This window comes from Bombina bombina, chromosome 12 (assembly GCF_027579735.1).
Source record: "Bombina bombina isolate aBomBom1 chromosome 12, aBomBom1.pri, whole genome shotgun sequence".
NCBI classification, from domain to species: Eukaryota; Metazoa; Chordata; class Amphibia; order Anura; family Bombinatoridae; genus Bombina; species Bombina bombina.
In genome coordinates this window covers 133,455,161-133,471,245 of record NC_069510.1, presented here as the reverse complement: position 1 = coordinate 133,471,245, position 16,085 = coordinate 133,455,161, and the positions used below count along the sequence as shown (strand labels likewise).

The following is a 16,085-nucleotide window of genomic DNA, read 5'->3' as shown; positions in this document are numbered from 1 at the left end:
CTGAGAACCAAACAATTTATTACCCTGGAAAGAAAGGGAAAGCAGAGTAGACTTAGAAGACATATCAGCATTCCAAGTTTTAAGCCATAAAGCTCTTCTAGCTAAAATAGCTAGAGACATATACCTGACATCAACTCTAATGATATCAAAGATGGCATCACAAATAAAATTATTAGCATGTTGAAGAAGAATAATAATGCTATGAGAATTATGATCTGTTACTTGGTGCGCTAAAGCTTCTAACCAAAAAGTTGAAGCTGCAGCAACATCCGCTAAAGATATAGCAGGTCTAAGAAGATTACCTGAACACAAGTAAGCTTTTCTTAGAAAGGATTCAATTTTCCTATCTAAAGGATCCTTAAAGGAAGTACCATCTGCCGTAGGAATAGTAGTACGTTTAGCAAGAGTAGAGACAGCCCCATCAACCTTAGGGATTTTGTCCCAAAACTCTAATCTGTCAGATGGCACAGGATATAATTGCTTAAAACGTTTAGAAGGAGTAAATGAATTACCCAAATTATCCAATTCCCTGGAAATTACTTCAGAAATAGCACCAGGGACAGGAAAAACTTCTGGAATAACTACAGGAGATTTAAAAACCTTATCTAAACGTTTAGATTTAGTATCAAGAGGACCAGAATCCTCAATTTCTAATACAATTAGGACTTCTTTAAGTAAAGAACGAATAAATTCCATTTTAAGTAAATATGAAGATTTATCAGCATCAACCTCTGAGACAGAATCCTCTGAACCAGAAGAACCATTATCAGAATCAGAATGATGATGTTCATTTAAAAATTCATCTGAAAAATTAGAAGTTTTAAAAGACTTTTTACGTTTACTAGAAGGAGGAATAACAGACATAGCCTTCTTAATGGATTTAGAAACAAAATCTCTTATGTTATCAGGAACACTCTGAGTATTAGATGTTGACGGAACAGCAACAGGTAATGTAACAGTACTAAAGGAAATATTATCTGCATTTACAAGTTTGTCATGACAAACAGTACAAACAACAGCTGGAGGAACAGATACCATAAGTTTACAGCAGATACACTTAGCTTTGGTAGCTCCAGCACCAGGCAGCGATTTTCCAGAAGTATCTTCTGACTCAGTTTCAACGTGGGACATCTTGCAATATGTAATAGAAAAAACAACATATAAAGCAAAATTGATCAAATTCCTTAAATGACAGTTTCAGGAATGGGAAAAAATGCCAGTGAACAAGCTTCTAGCAACCAGAAGCAATAAATAATGAGACTTAAATAATGTGGAGACAATAGTGACGCCCATATTTTTTTAGCGCCAAAAATGACGCCCACATTACTTGGCACCTAAATGCTTTTGGCGCCAAAAATGACGCCATATCCGGAACGCCAACACTTTTGGCGCAAAAGAACGTCAAAAATGACGCAACTTCCGGCGACACGTATGACGCCGGAAACAGAAAAAAATTTCTTGCGCCAAAAAATCCGCGCCAAGAATAATAAAATGAAGCATTTTCAGCCCCCGCTAGCCTAACAGCCCACAAGGAAAAAGTCAAATTTTAAGGTAAGAAAAAAATTGATTGATTCATATGCATTATCCCAAATATGAAACTGACTGTCTGAAATAAGGAATGTTGAACATCCTGAGTCAAGGCAAATAAATGTTTGAATACATATATTTAGAACTTTATAAAAAAGTGCCCAACCATAGCTTAGAGTGTCACAGAAAATAAGACTTACTTACCCCAGGACACTCATCTACATGTTGTAGAAAGCCAAACCAGTACTGAAACGAAAATCAGCAGAGGTAATGGTATATATATAAGAGTATATCGTCGATCTGAAAAGGGAGGTAAGAGATGAATCTCTACGACCGATAACAGAGAACCTATGAAATAGACCCCGTAGAAGGAGATCATTGAATTCAAATAGGCAATACTCTCCTCACATCCCTCTGACATTCACTGCACGCTGAGAGGAAAACCGGGCTCCAACCTGCTGCGGAGCGCATATCAACGTAGAATCTAGCACAAACTTACTTCACCACCTCCATAGGAGGCAAAGTTTGTAAAACTGATTTGTGGGTGTGGTGAGGGGTGTATTTGTAGGCATTTTGAGGTTTGGGAAACTTTGCCCCTCCTGGTAGGAATGTATATCCCATACGTCACTAGCTCATGGACTCTTGCTAATTACATGAAAGAAATGAATTTATCAGGTAAGAATAAATTATGGTTTTTTTTCATAAAGGTGGTAAGAATTCACCATCCATTACTCCTGGTAACCAATACCACAGCTGTGGAGAGTCCACAAGTAATAAAAAAAAGGAGGAAAAAGAAACATCTTTTTTCCATAAGGAAACTAAATCCACAACCCTAAAAAGAAAGGAGATATATATATATTATTTTTTTCATGCACCTAAAATCAACTAAAAGACAAAATTACATAGGAAACATCAGTCTGAATGGCCTTTCTACCAAAAGCTGCCCTCAGAAGAAGCAATAAACATCAAAATTGTAGAATTTAGTGAAAGTATGAAAAGACCAAGTAGCTGCCTTGTAAATTTGGTCAACAGAAGCTTCATTCTTGAGAGCCCAAGAAGAAGCTACTGATCTAGTAGGATGGGCAGTAATACAATTAGGAGGAGTCTGATCTGCCCTCAAGTAAGCTTCATGAATCAAAATTTTTAACCAAGAAGCCAAAGAAAAAGCAAAAACAAACTTGAAAGTCTGAGACTCACAAGAAAGAGCAGAAAGTTCAGAAACTCTTCTAGCAAAGGAGATTGCCAGATGAAATGGGACTTCCCAGGAACGAAACTTAATATCACTTTATGCATACCCTCAAATGGAGAAACCTGCAAAACCTTCAGTACCAAATTTAAGTTCCAAGGTGGAGAAATTGGTTTAATAACAGGCTTAATGTGCACTAAAGCCGGAACAAAACTGTGAATAAGGAAAATTAGCTATTTTCTTGTGAAACTAAACAGAAAGAGACGAAATCTGACCTTTCAAAAACTTGCAGATAAACGTTTATACAAACCACCTTGCAAAAATTGCAAAATTCTAGGAATCCTAAAAGAATGCCAGAAAAAAACATGATCAAAACACCAGGAAATACATTTTTCCAAAAGTTATAATAAAATGTCCTGGTAACTGGCTTCCGAGATTCAGAGAAGCCCCTATGCCTAAGAACTAACCGTTAAATCTCCATGCCATCAAGTTGGGAGGATAGTAACTTCAATTTTCATGGGAAAGAAAAAAATAAGACACACACCAAACTCCTTAAACTTCCCTCTTGACAAACACAGCACTCAGGGAAATTGGGCCTCAACTCATTCAAATAACCCCCTTCAACGAAGAAATCATCCATTCTTCACCTTCCTCAAGCGATATGTGTAATTAAACAAATGTCATTTTATTGTTTATTTTGCCCCTTTTTGTGTAAATTAGCTCTGAAAAATGAGCAATATCTAAATCCCAGAATTTAAAATACACCTGCTGATTTCCCAAAGGTAACCCTGCTACATGTCTGTCCCTAATTGGCTTTATCAGATAAGAATTGCAAAACTATGCTCTTTCTAATAACACAATGGCTGTGACTATCCTTGTTGTCTCCTGCAGACTAAAGCCCAGATTAAGTCATCTAAATAAGGCAAATGGTGGGTGGAGTTTGACTATTGAAACATAATTGTAAAAAGCAGGATTTGTTTAACATACATTAAAACTTGACTGATGTGTTATTCTATAGCAGCACAACATAAATGTCTTATTACTACTTATTGTGTAATACAGTGCTTAATTATTGATATACAGTATCTCACAAAAGTGAGTACACCCTTCACATTTTTGTAAATATTTAATTATATCTTTTCATGTGACAACACTGAAGAAATTACACTTTGTTGCAATGTAAAGTAGTGGGTGTACAGCCTGTATAACAGTGTACATTTTCTGCCCCCTCAAAATAACAACACACAGTCATAAATCTCTAAAACGTTAGAAATAAAAGTGAGTACACCCCTAAGTAGAAATGTTCAAATAGGGCCCAAAGTGTCAATATTTTGTGTGGCCACCATTATTTTCCATAGAATGCAAAATCTGGGTATAACAATGACCTATACTCCTATTGTAAATATTGGAACTATTCCAATACAGGTTATTGTGCATAACATGACCCCACAAGATATAACCTTATCCAAGGGAACTACCATAGGATATGCGCCAGAATCAAGTTATTACACTTTTGGATTCCAGAATAATGTAATTGGGCTAATACCTGAAGGATACTTAACTGAAGAACAATTAATAGAACAATCCTTTGCATCTATGCCAGAGAGACTATTTACAATTCAGTCATTTTATCCCTTCAGCTCAGAGGAAGGCATCTGTAAAATTGAAGAAGCCTCTCTAGTATTTGATCAGCCGATCAAACAACAAGAATACCCCAATACCAAGAGTCATGGGGGCAATGTAAATTATAATCAAGGGGACCTCACATCTAGGTTGGAAGAAGCCTATGAAATAGGACAGCCTGAAATCTTTCCAGGATTTCAGCAAATAGTCGAAGAGCAAATATCTTTAGCTAATGGCTGTTCCAGTGATGATGAACGCCGACAGCTATGAGAACTCCTGATGGAGTACAAAGATATTTTTGCTAGGGATTCTTATGACTGTGGGACTACAGACTTACACATTGCAAGAATACAAACAGATCCCAATGCACCACCTGTCTTTGTTAAACAATACAGACTTCCTTTAGCCTCATATGATTCTCTTGCAGAAATCATAAGGAACTTGGAAGAAAGAGGTATTATCAGACAGGTGCACAGCTCTTATAACAATCCTATTCTAGGTGTTCTTAAGCCCAATGGACAATGGCGTTTGTGTGATGACTTAAGACAGCTAAACAAACGAGTGTACATGTCTGGCTGGCCTGTGCCATATATTGACCAGTGCCTAGCGCAGATGCAGGGATCCAAAATATTAACTGCCATTGATTGTGCAAAGGGATATTGGACCATAAAGGTACATGAGGAGGACCAGTATAAGCTGGCATTCTCATTCCAAAAGGTCCAGTATGCATTCCAGAGACTCCTGTTTGGATACATAAATTCTGGACATGAATTTGCTGTATTCATGCATAAGGCTATGCCTGATGCACTGGAAAGGGGGACCTTATCTTATGTTGATGATGTTTTAATCAAAAGCACAGACTTTGAAAAACACATCACAGAACTTAAAATGTCCTCAGCCAATTTAAAAGGGCAGGTGTCAAATTATCCCTACAAAAAGATCAATGGTGCTGCACTTGTGTAAACTTCTTAGGACATTAATTTACTTCTGAAGGGTTAAATCTTAGATCATTCCTGGGTATGACAAATTATTCTCGCAAATTCATCTATAATTATGCAGAATTAGCTAAACCACTACTACTACTTCTAAAGAAGGATGTGAAATGGCACTGGAGTGAGACTCAAGAGACAGCCATCAGAGAGCTGAAGAGAAAACCCACTCAAGCACCTTGCTTAGTGTACCCTGATGGTGGTAAACCCTTCTTTTCAGAGACAGGTTACACATTTATAATCACGAGTGCTGTTTTAAACCAAAAGCATGATAATTTAAGCAAAGTCATAGCTTATGCGAGCAAAACTCTATCCCCAGTAGAAATCAAATTTAGCGATTGCAAAAAAGCCCTCTTATCTACTGTATGGGCTCTACAATATTTCCGCAGCTATATACAGGGCGAGAAAATTATTTTTTGAAATGGCCCATATCTGCAAAGTGAGAGAATAAGAGAGGGGAACTCGTCTAATAGCCGCATAACAGCGTGGACTCTTTCCTTACAAGGCTGGCCTTTAGAAATTCGCTACAAGCAGAATAAAAAGAATCCAGTCACACAGGGGCTTTCTGAGCTCCACGACTGTACTGCTAAGGATCATGGGGAAGAATTATTAGAAGATGATTTCCTGGAGGAACAATTGCTTTCCCCGTATAAAATATACAATGAGGACCATTGTCAAACATTACCTTGGGTATATGTTGATGGTTGTTCTTACCATGCCACTATTGAAAATGAGTGCAGATTAGTCGCTGGCATTGGTATAACTTGGGCAAAGGGATTTCCAAATATTTCTGTAGGTTTCAACATTGGACCAAGATTCAGTCAAGTTGCAGAACTAACTAACTAACTAACTGTTCTGCTGTTCTAACTAACTAACTGCTGTTCTAAAAACCATTGCCAAACAAGAAGCCATAACTGGAGAACTACTTAATATCGACCACTTAATGGGTGCAATTCAGGTAGAAGCCATTACCAGAAACCAGGCTAAACAACATAGTAAGCCTAACCTGGTACAATGGAGTCAGGATTCTCCTAGTGAGGACCTGATCACTAGTCAAAAAGAAGACCCCATTGTAGGCACATAAACACATAGAAGATCCTGAAAGCAACCCCATCTCAAAAGATGATTGTATTGGCAAGAAAGATCTTAGAATCGTAATGAAATCCAGATCATAATTCAAGTTACAGGATGGTTTGTTAATTAGAACCTCCAAAACTGGCATCCAGCAATGGGTGGTACCCACCAAGTTCAGAGGTCAACATGTCCATGATGCTCCCACAACTGGCCATCGTGGCGCCAAATTAACGTATGAAATATTGCGTGATTACGCCTTTTGGCCGCACATGTTGAAAGATGTTCAAACCTACTGTAAAGGTTGTTTAATCCGTCAACAGTTCCAACCCACTGCACCAAAGCATAGAGCGCCATTACAGAAAAGGGGGATGGTGATGCCATGGTCAGATATACAAATTGATTTTATTAGTCCAGTAACTAGGTCATCAAGAGGTAACAAATACATGTTAACAGTGACATGCCTGATCACTAAATGGGTAGAGTGCTTCAGTGCACCTAACAATAGTACTGAAACATGCGCAAGTTTGCTCATCAACCACGTGTTTTCCAGATTTGATTTTCCCCAAAGAATCGAATCCGATCGGGGAACCCACTTCACTAGCGAAGTGATTACCAAAATGTGGAAAATACTAGGGGTCAAAAGAAAGCTCCATATTGCATATAGAGCTGCCTCAAGTGGTGGTGTAGAGCATTTACAACCAGTCCATTGTGAAAATCCTCAAAAAGTTTGTGAGTGAAACTGGTAAAGACTCGGATGTAAAACTACCTCTAGTCCTAATGGCATTAAGGGCAACTCCAAGAAGTGCTACCAAGATGTCACCTTTTAAACTGATGACTGGGAGAAGAATGGTTCTACCTCAGCATTTACTGTACCGTACATCAGACCAGAACTTGATAAACGCTGCCAATACGCATCAATATGTGGAGAACCTAAGGAAGCACCTGCAATATGCATTTGCATTTGCCCAAAGGAACTTAGAGAAAGCTGCAACTGCCACTAAAACCTATTATGATCTCAAAACGAAAAAAGGAAAATGAAATAAGTTTATCTTTATAACTTTGGAAGAGATCAGGTTAAGGAGAAGAAATTTCTTCCATCATGGAAGGGTCCTTTTGTCGTTACTGACAAAATATCTCCAGTCGCCTATAAAATTAGGATATCTAAAAATGATACTTTTATGGATAAATGGGTCCATATTAATCAGTTGCGATCGTGCCATCCTAGATCCCAACTACAAGTCATAGAGGGAGAATGAAATGTCATATCACCAAATGCACTAAAGAAATATTGTAGTTTAAAGATGCCTAGCAAATGAGCATAAGGGCTCAAAAATAACGGACTCTCTTCATAGAAGACAGTCTATGATGCATACTGTCAATACACTCACCAAGTACCGCTGACTTTAAGCCAATTCAAATACATGTGTCCTACATCTATTTAAAATTGGAAGGGGGAATTATGTCAGGGCATCTGTAGATGTCAGTGGACTATATATATATATATATATATATATATATATATTAAGATAAAATAAGTATGAAATCTCTGAAATAGTAAGTTTGAGCATGCTCATTTTATCACTGAATACATTCTATATGTATTCCATATCTAAGATCAGACATAAAATACTTCTCCTCTTTAACATAACATCTAAGAGTTCAAAAGAGAGCATCTGTCTCATTAACCAGCACGAACCCCTGGGTTGACGGAGCCAATAGTCTGTGTTTTGGTGGAAAATATGCTCAGAAGCCCTTTCGGATCTGAGAGAAGCATATTCCAACAGACATGTGATAATTTCACACCATGGCTCACTGGATTTCGTTTCAAGCTTGACTGGATTCAGGAAAAAACAGTTTCTGGCTGAGGAGATGGCTCATATCACCTGGGTGTTAATTGTCCCCTGCGGAGTTTCCAATATGCAGCCCCAGACAAATTAGAATTTCAAGTCTCTGTATGACATAAAAAAAAGGAATCTTACAAAAGGAATTGTGCCAGGTTTTCATGTGAATTTGAGATACTCAAATGAACATGTATATTCAGACACATATTGAATGTGAACATGGAGGTCTGGGAGATCGTCTATGCCTAAGAAGCGTAATATTGGAAGCTGAAAATCTAGATGTCTTAAGGATTTAAAATGTCTCAAAATGAATAACAACATTATTTATTTCATTTCAGACCTGCATCTGATGCATGTCCAATTTTAATAACCTATTTTTTTATATTTTTTGAGGCATCTAATAAGTACATAGATAATTGGCGCTTTAAATAATATATATTTTATACACTCAACAAGAAATATGCAAATATGAAACCACTGAAACCACATGTATTTGCTGATCTCAAGGTATGTATATGATATTAAGAAGATGGCTGAGAAAGAGATTGAATCCATGATGAAGGTATTATAATTCTTTTAAATCGTTTCATAGAAAATATGATTTTAAACGCATTTTAATATATTATAAGTGGGATATATTCACGTTTGGTCTTAAAATAATCAGAGAAGATGACACTGTGCGGACCATATATGAAACATAGTTTATTAATACTAGGAATTATAATGTGTTGAATGTAAACAATATAGGGAGATATTTGGATTGTAGAATAATTAATGGTGAGACTGTAATTGTGGATGTCTGCTGCCCCCTAGGGGATTAAAACTGGTATGACAGCCAAATAAATTAACTATTGGAGCACATACAGAGCCAGATAAGCCTGTCAGGGAGGCGTCTCCCAGGTGACCAATGAGAGGGACAAGCTCCGCCAGGGCGAATCAGAGACAAGCTCCGTAAGGGCCTATCGAATTCAGATCACTGATGATTACAGTAAGAAAAGGGGGAGGGATATCACATGATATAATCTCTCCCAAGGAAAAAGAAAAGGATCTTTTATGTCTGCTGAAACTTGTGATTGAATAACTGGCTGCCATACTTGGGACACAATCGCTTTAAGCAAAAATCAGAGACTAACTTCTTGATCTATGCAATAACTTTTCTTCATATGATGTGATCTGAATCTATAGAGAAAAGATTGGAATACTAAACTGGCTCATGTTGGTAATCTATGAATTCTATAATTTGATATTTTAAACCAAATACATTCATTATTGCTACAATCAAACTGCAGTTAATAGATTTAAAATAGCATTTTGTATTTTAGTTTGCATTCATAATCCTGTGTAGTCTTAACTAGTCACTATTGTTAAATAATTTATTTGTTAAACAAAGGTCCTTTGTATTGCATATTTCTAAGGCCCATTATTGCAAGTAAATCTCTCTGGTGTGTAATTTATCTTTGTAAATATATATATATATATATATATTTATATATAGAACAACAAACTTGCACTCACTGGTCTTTTTTGTGAAATACTTTTACTTGGAAAAACTGTGACGTTTCGAGGACAATGTATCCCCTTCTTCAGATACATTGTCCTCGAAACGTCACAGTTTTTCCAAGTAAAAGTATTTCACAAAAAAGACCAGTGAGTGCAAGTTTGTTGTTCTTCTATATCAATTTTCACTAGCACCCGGGCAGTTGTGGAAAGGTGAGAGTGCACATCCCTGCTACATATATATATATATATATATATATATATATATATATATATATATATATATATATATATATATATTTTAGAATTTGTCTAGATTGTATATAATTAAGAATTTATTTCAGTTTCGATAAATAACTTCTGGTATTTTAATTAGAGTTGTATAAAATCATTTGTGGGTTAAATAGCTTAGTTGTATTAATCTTAATGTTAGTGGCTCATATCTTGGTATACCATTGTGGTATTTTAATGCAATTCAATTGTGAATAAGGTTAAACATTATATAGTTTGATTCATATCTGGTTTTCTATAAATATAATTCAATGTGTCTATAAAGTTTAACTAATATAAAGAATTTAGGAATTTACATTAATGTTATTGTTTTGTATATGCAATATATTGGGGGATTGTTTAATGAATAATTATTAAATATATTGTATTATAACCCGGCCATATACTGACAAACCTGTAGATGACTGGCACAGGTTGTAGTAGGGGGCAGACCTACACCAATACCAGCTCTCTTCTACATAAATACAGATAGAAATAGTGGCAACGGTGTTAGTTTAAGCAAATATCAACCCCTTCATAATATAGTATGCTGAAATAATAGTAGATATAAAATCTATTCAGTATTCATTATATACCAGTTAGTATCACTGGTGAAGTGTAGGAGAAGGGGGGTGCTGACTGTCTGATAGATATATAGGTACAAAAAAGAGAGAGAAGTTTGACAGTACCCAGCACTCACAAAACACTATATAGTAACAGTATGCATTGAAAACCGGATTGTGTCAGGAACTGGTTATTAAAACGTAACTTTTACTAATGATAGAATAAAAAGGGTGGTAAATAGTACCAAATGTATAACATAAATATGTGAGACATACATTTAAAACTTAGATTAAGAAACAGATCAGGACTGTGTGTGTGAGACTTCAAAAACAGAATTACTTCCTTGGGTAATAGTTCAAATACATCGTAACCCTCAGGGCTCAGAGAATACACAGATTGCTCTAAAGCTAATCTAAAAAGGGGATTGACCCCAACAACATTACCTAATCTGAGCAATACTGGTATCTAGAGCAGGAGAGGAAACAGTTTATAAATGACTGATTAAGGAAGGCAATTGCCACATCAATATGAGCTTAGAAAGGTCCCAGGTAAACACAAATTAGCAAGTCTCATGCACACAGACAATGCCTGATGTACATTTCGCCGCTAGCACAGCTTTCTCAGAGGCCTCTAAATGTATGTCTCACATATTTATGTTATACATTTGGTAATATTTACCACCCTTTTTATTCTATCACTAGTAAAAGTTACGTTTTAATAACCAGTTCCTGACACAATCCGGTTTTCAATGCATACTGTTACTATATAGTGTTTTGTGAGTGCTGGGTACTGTCAAACTTCTCTCTCTTTTTTGTACCTACATAAATACAGAACCTGTAGATGAGTGGCAAAGGTTGTAGTAGGGGACACAGACCTACAGTAATACCAGCTGTCTTCTACATAAATACAGAACCTTTAGATGAGTGGCACAGGTTGTAGTAGGGGAGACAGACCTACAGTAATACCAGCTGTCTTCTACATAAATACAGAACCTGTAGATGACTTGCACAGGTCGTAGTAGAGGGGAACAGACCTACAGGTAATACCAGCTGTCTTCTACATAAATACAGAACCTGTAGATGACTGGCACCGGTTGTAGTAGGGGAGTCAGACCTACAGTAATTCCAGCTGTCTTCTACATAAATACAGAAACTGTAGATGACTGGCACAGGTTGTAATAGGGGGGGGGACAGACCTACACTAATACCAGCTATCTTCTACATAAATACAGAACCTGTAGATGACTGGCACAGGTTGTAGTAGCGGGAACAGACCTACAGCAATACCAGCTGTCTTCTACATAAATCCAGAACCTGTAGATGACTGGCACAGGTTGTAGTAGGGGGAACAGACCTACAGCAATACCAGCTGTCTTCTACATAAATACAGAACCTGTAGATGACTGGCACAGGTTGTAGTAGGGGGAAGAACAGACCTACAGTAATACCAGCTATCTTCATCATAAATACAGAACCTGTAGATGACTGGCACAGGTTGTAGTAGGGGGGACAGACCTACAGTAATACCAGCTATCTTCTACATAAATACAGAACCTGTAGATGACTGCCACAGGTTTTAGGTGGGGTAACAGACACAGTAATGCCAGCAATATTCTAATCTACAAAAACAGGATAGCTAGTAGATGACCGTCTGGGAAACAGACCTACAGTCTTCTACATAAATACAGGACAACCTGTAAATGACTGACACATGTTGTATGAGGGGGACCAAACCTACAGCAATATCAGAGACCCTCTACATAAATACAGGACAACCTGTAGATGACAGGGCACAGGTTGTAAGTGGGGGAACAGACATACAGCAATACCAGCTGTCTTCTAGCGTTTATAGTAATGCTATACATAGTTACAAACACTGCTTCCATAGACTACTAAATACATGTGCACACTCCTAAGCTCCTATCAGTCTATCTAGTGTTTTAGGTATTTACATTCATTTCTGAACATGAATATGTAAGAACACTAAGTAATTATGTCTTATTTCAAATGTGTTTCTGTAACATAAAAATATGTATCTGATGCTTTTGTTTTTCACTTGTAACATTGCTAAATAAAACAGTGCACAGCTGGGGGGCGGAGCCGGCCGAGAAACAACATGGCCGCATAAATGTGAGCTCCGTGCAAACAGAAGCTAAAGGAAATAAACTGAGGGGTCCGAGACAGCTCTTCACATATCTATCTCCCCACACATCACCTAAGTTCACTGGGGATTCTCTTGGGAAGCCGTTACACACGAATCTCAAGATAGAGGAGCTACCGCACTATTGCGGCCTAACAGCAAGCCAGACCAACACTTATATATTGATAGCCGCGGCATACAGACATCACTGCGTGAATGATAACGGCCACTAAATCTAGACTTTGAATGATATTCTGACCGCTCCACAGCCGTGATTATTAAACTAAAGCCAAAACTGCAAAAATAAGCAACCCCAGGTATAAGAATTGTCGCGACTTCGCAACTTAAAATCAGGACTGGAAATTAACTTTTCACAACAGCCGCGACTCGCAGCATAGATACTCCTAATATTCCCCCCAAAATAGGTACCTACCGTCTGCAGAAACGGCACAAATATCACTAGATCACAAATTGGTCATGGACACACACCAAGGGCCTACACCAGTGGTGGACTTCACCGCACTATACAGTGGATCTGCAAACCTACGCAGGCTTAAGAGTTTACAGCATATACCACACCATTGTGGGAGTATTTAACGCCAGACCCAGAGCTGAGACTACAAGCTCACACCATAACCGTGAGTAAACGATATACAGAAGGCACATAAGATAAAGTGGACATTCAATTGTGATATCCCCATCCTCGTGGTTGCGACGCCCGTCCATTTTGGAGATTATGGCTCCTCACTTTACTTAACTCTCTGGTAGGAAACATAAGTAGCCCTGTAGTTAATTTGAACCTACTTTGGGGTCTTTACTACATAAACTGGTTCTCCAGACCAGATCAGACATGATTAAATGAACAGTTATAACTCGCACTCTGAGCAATATAATCCCACAAGCTATGATTAAGAGAAAGGCACATAAACTATAACTACACTGAAGCTGTTTGATGGCAATATAAATAACCGTTGTGGCACAAATACCACATGAGGCTAATACTGACAAAGGACTGAGGCTGACAATACAGATTCTTTTACAGATGCCATAATTCAGAGGCCTATAACTCTGCAAACTGTCTAGTGTCAGTAGGCCTTTGCAACAACAGCGTATGAGTGCACAATGCTCACTCAAGCTAATATCTTGGACAACACCTGTTGACAACGGGTCCCAAAGTTCGAAATTTGTTAGCCCAGTGGGATGGGTAATGTATGTGCCAACTTCTACCTGCCCCATGTTCCCTGTAGCAGCCCTTCCATTTACTGATGAGACTTTGCCTCTACAAGACTCGCAAAATATCTTTAAAATAGGAGTGGATTAATCTCTTCCATTATAGACACGATGCCTGTTTTTTCACACTTTAAGGCATATATACTGCCTCAGTACGCTAATAAGTTGCACTTTCTATTAAAATTTACTTTTACTTATCTATGTACTAATATTAAGCCACATGTTTAGCCTGATCGATGAAGATCTGTATTGGCTCTTGGGTTAATTCATGACCATCTATGTATTATTGTTTCGCAGGTGTGCAGTTTTCAAGCCTTTTTAGTTAAAACTTGTCCCTGGTATATGTTGGCTACTTTTAAGTTTATACTGCATGGGTCTATAATCCTAGTCTACTAAGGTTCCATAATGGCTGCTAACCTTCTGCCTCGAAGACACTTAGTTCATTTATATTGAGAGTAAAATTTGAGATATTAAGCATAAAAAAAAAAATTAATATGAGATTGCATAACATATCAGAGTTGAGGATATGAGTGTCTGGTTCACAGCTTATAAAAACTGAGAACCTCTAGGTTCAGTGTGTGCTAGGTACTGCATATGATAGGTACCGTGTGTGATAGGTACCGCGTGTGCTAGGTACCGCGTGTGCTAGGTGCCGCTTGTGCTAGGTGCCGTGTGTGCTAGGTGCCGCGTGTGCTAGGTGCCGCGTGTGCTAGGTGCCGCGTGTGCTAGGTGCCGCGTGTGCTAGGTGCCACGTGTGCTAGGTGCCACATGTGCTAGGTGCCACATGTGCTAGGTACTGTGTGTGCTAGGTACAACATGTAAAAGAAGTAACACTTTTGACTACCAGCTACTTTGAGTGTCTGTTCACCCGAAGTCTCTTTAGTGACCTTCCAATCTACGGTCACTCCTCTTTCATGCTCCTATGTCTTACTGTTTTGGCATATATTAATGGAATATTGAGAGACTGACATGATGTTATGTATCACCGGAATATATTCTTCTCCTCCTGAAGTACACAATTCCTTGATCTAAGAGCCTCTAGTTACTTTCCCCACATATGACACCTTATGATTATCCATTAGCTGTAGAATTGTACTATATAGTTCCTAAGCAGTTATCTCCTACAGCTAGCCCTGACATTACTTAATAGTCTTGCATCTTGTTTAAAGCTATCACTTACTACTCTTGTTGACTAGTAAGTTTGCAGAATCTGCGGTCTAATCCATTAATATATTTAAAGGAACTTGTACTGACTTAGCTTTTTGGAGCACTAAATTTAATTCATATGCATCACCCCCCCCCCCCCCCATCATACTCAGAGCCCACATTAGGGTTCAATCTAGGTGAATTATTTTCACCACAAATCCTGCCAATTTACTTCTGATGTATCAATGTCTTGATAGCAATTGTAACCGGACCTGCATGTCCGATCCTTTTGTATGTGTCTGTTTGAACAGGGGTCCTGCGTGTCCCCAAGTGTTGCTTTTAGTTCTAGAACCAAATAAAAACTTTTTTTTTTTTTTAAACGGTGCACAGTTAATATTAAGAGCAGCTCTACCAGTCTCTATTAGAATTACAGATAAACGTATAACTCACCTTTCAGCTCCTTTTGCAGATTTTATTAGCTGGGAATACATCTCTTGTTCTGCTTTCAATGCTGCAAATAGCTGCCTGTACTCGGGCTCCTTCTCTCCCTAAGATTTAAACCCAACAGAAAAAGGGGACACACAAATTAGCATATGAAACAAAACAGAACACAATAAATAAATCCAACCCAAGTGGAATACGTGCATAGTAATGTGCAAAATTATTCAATAAAGTTATGCTAAAATTTAATTTATGCCTATAATTTTACAGATAAATACCAAAAAAAAGTCTTCGCTTATGATGCTTTGTAAGACACTGTGCCCTTAAAGTGATGGTAAATCTGAGCGTTTTAAAAACTATAGGATTTACCATCAATAAAAATAAAGTGGACTTTCAGTGATCACTTAGTTTAAAAAAAAACAAAAAAAAACATAATTGATGCTTACCAGATAAATTCCTTTCCTTCCTGGCAGGGAGAGTCCACAACTTCATTCATTACTGTTGGGAAATACAACACATGGCCACCAGGAGGAGGCAAAGACACCCCAGCCAAAGGCT

The 16,085-nt window shown here is 37.7% G+C and overlaps 1 protein-coding gene across 2 annotated transcripts in view; it reads right to left on the bottom strand.

The window, feature by feature from the left end:
- CDK5RAP2 (CDK5 regulatory subunit associated protein 2) overlaps positions 1-16,085 on the bottom strand; it is a 538,634-nt gene that overhangs the window by 325,507 nt on the left and 197,042 nt on the right. For both annotated transcript variants that reach the window (XM_053695716.1, XM_053695717.1), the window contains one exon: positions 15,537-15,634. In XM_053695716.1, coding sequence (XP_053551691.1) covers positions 15,537-15,634 — 98 coding nt within the window. The remainder of the gene's footprint in view (positions 1-15,536; positions 15,635-16,085) is intronic.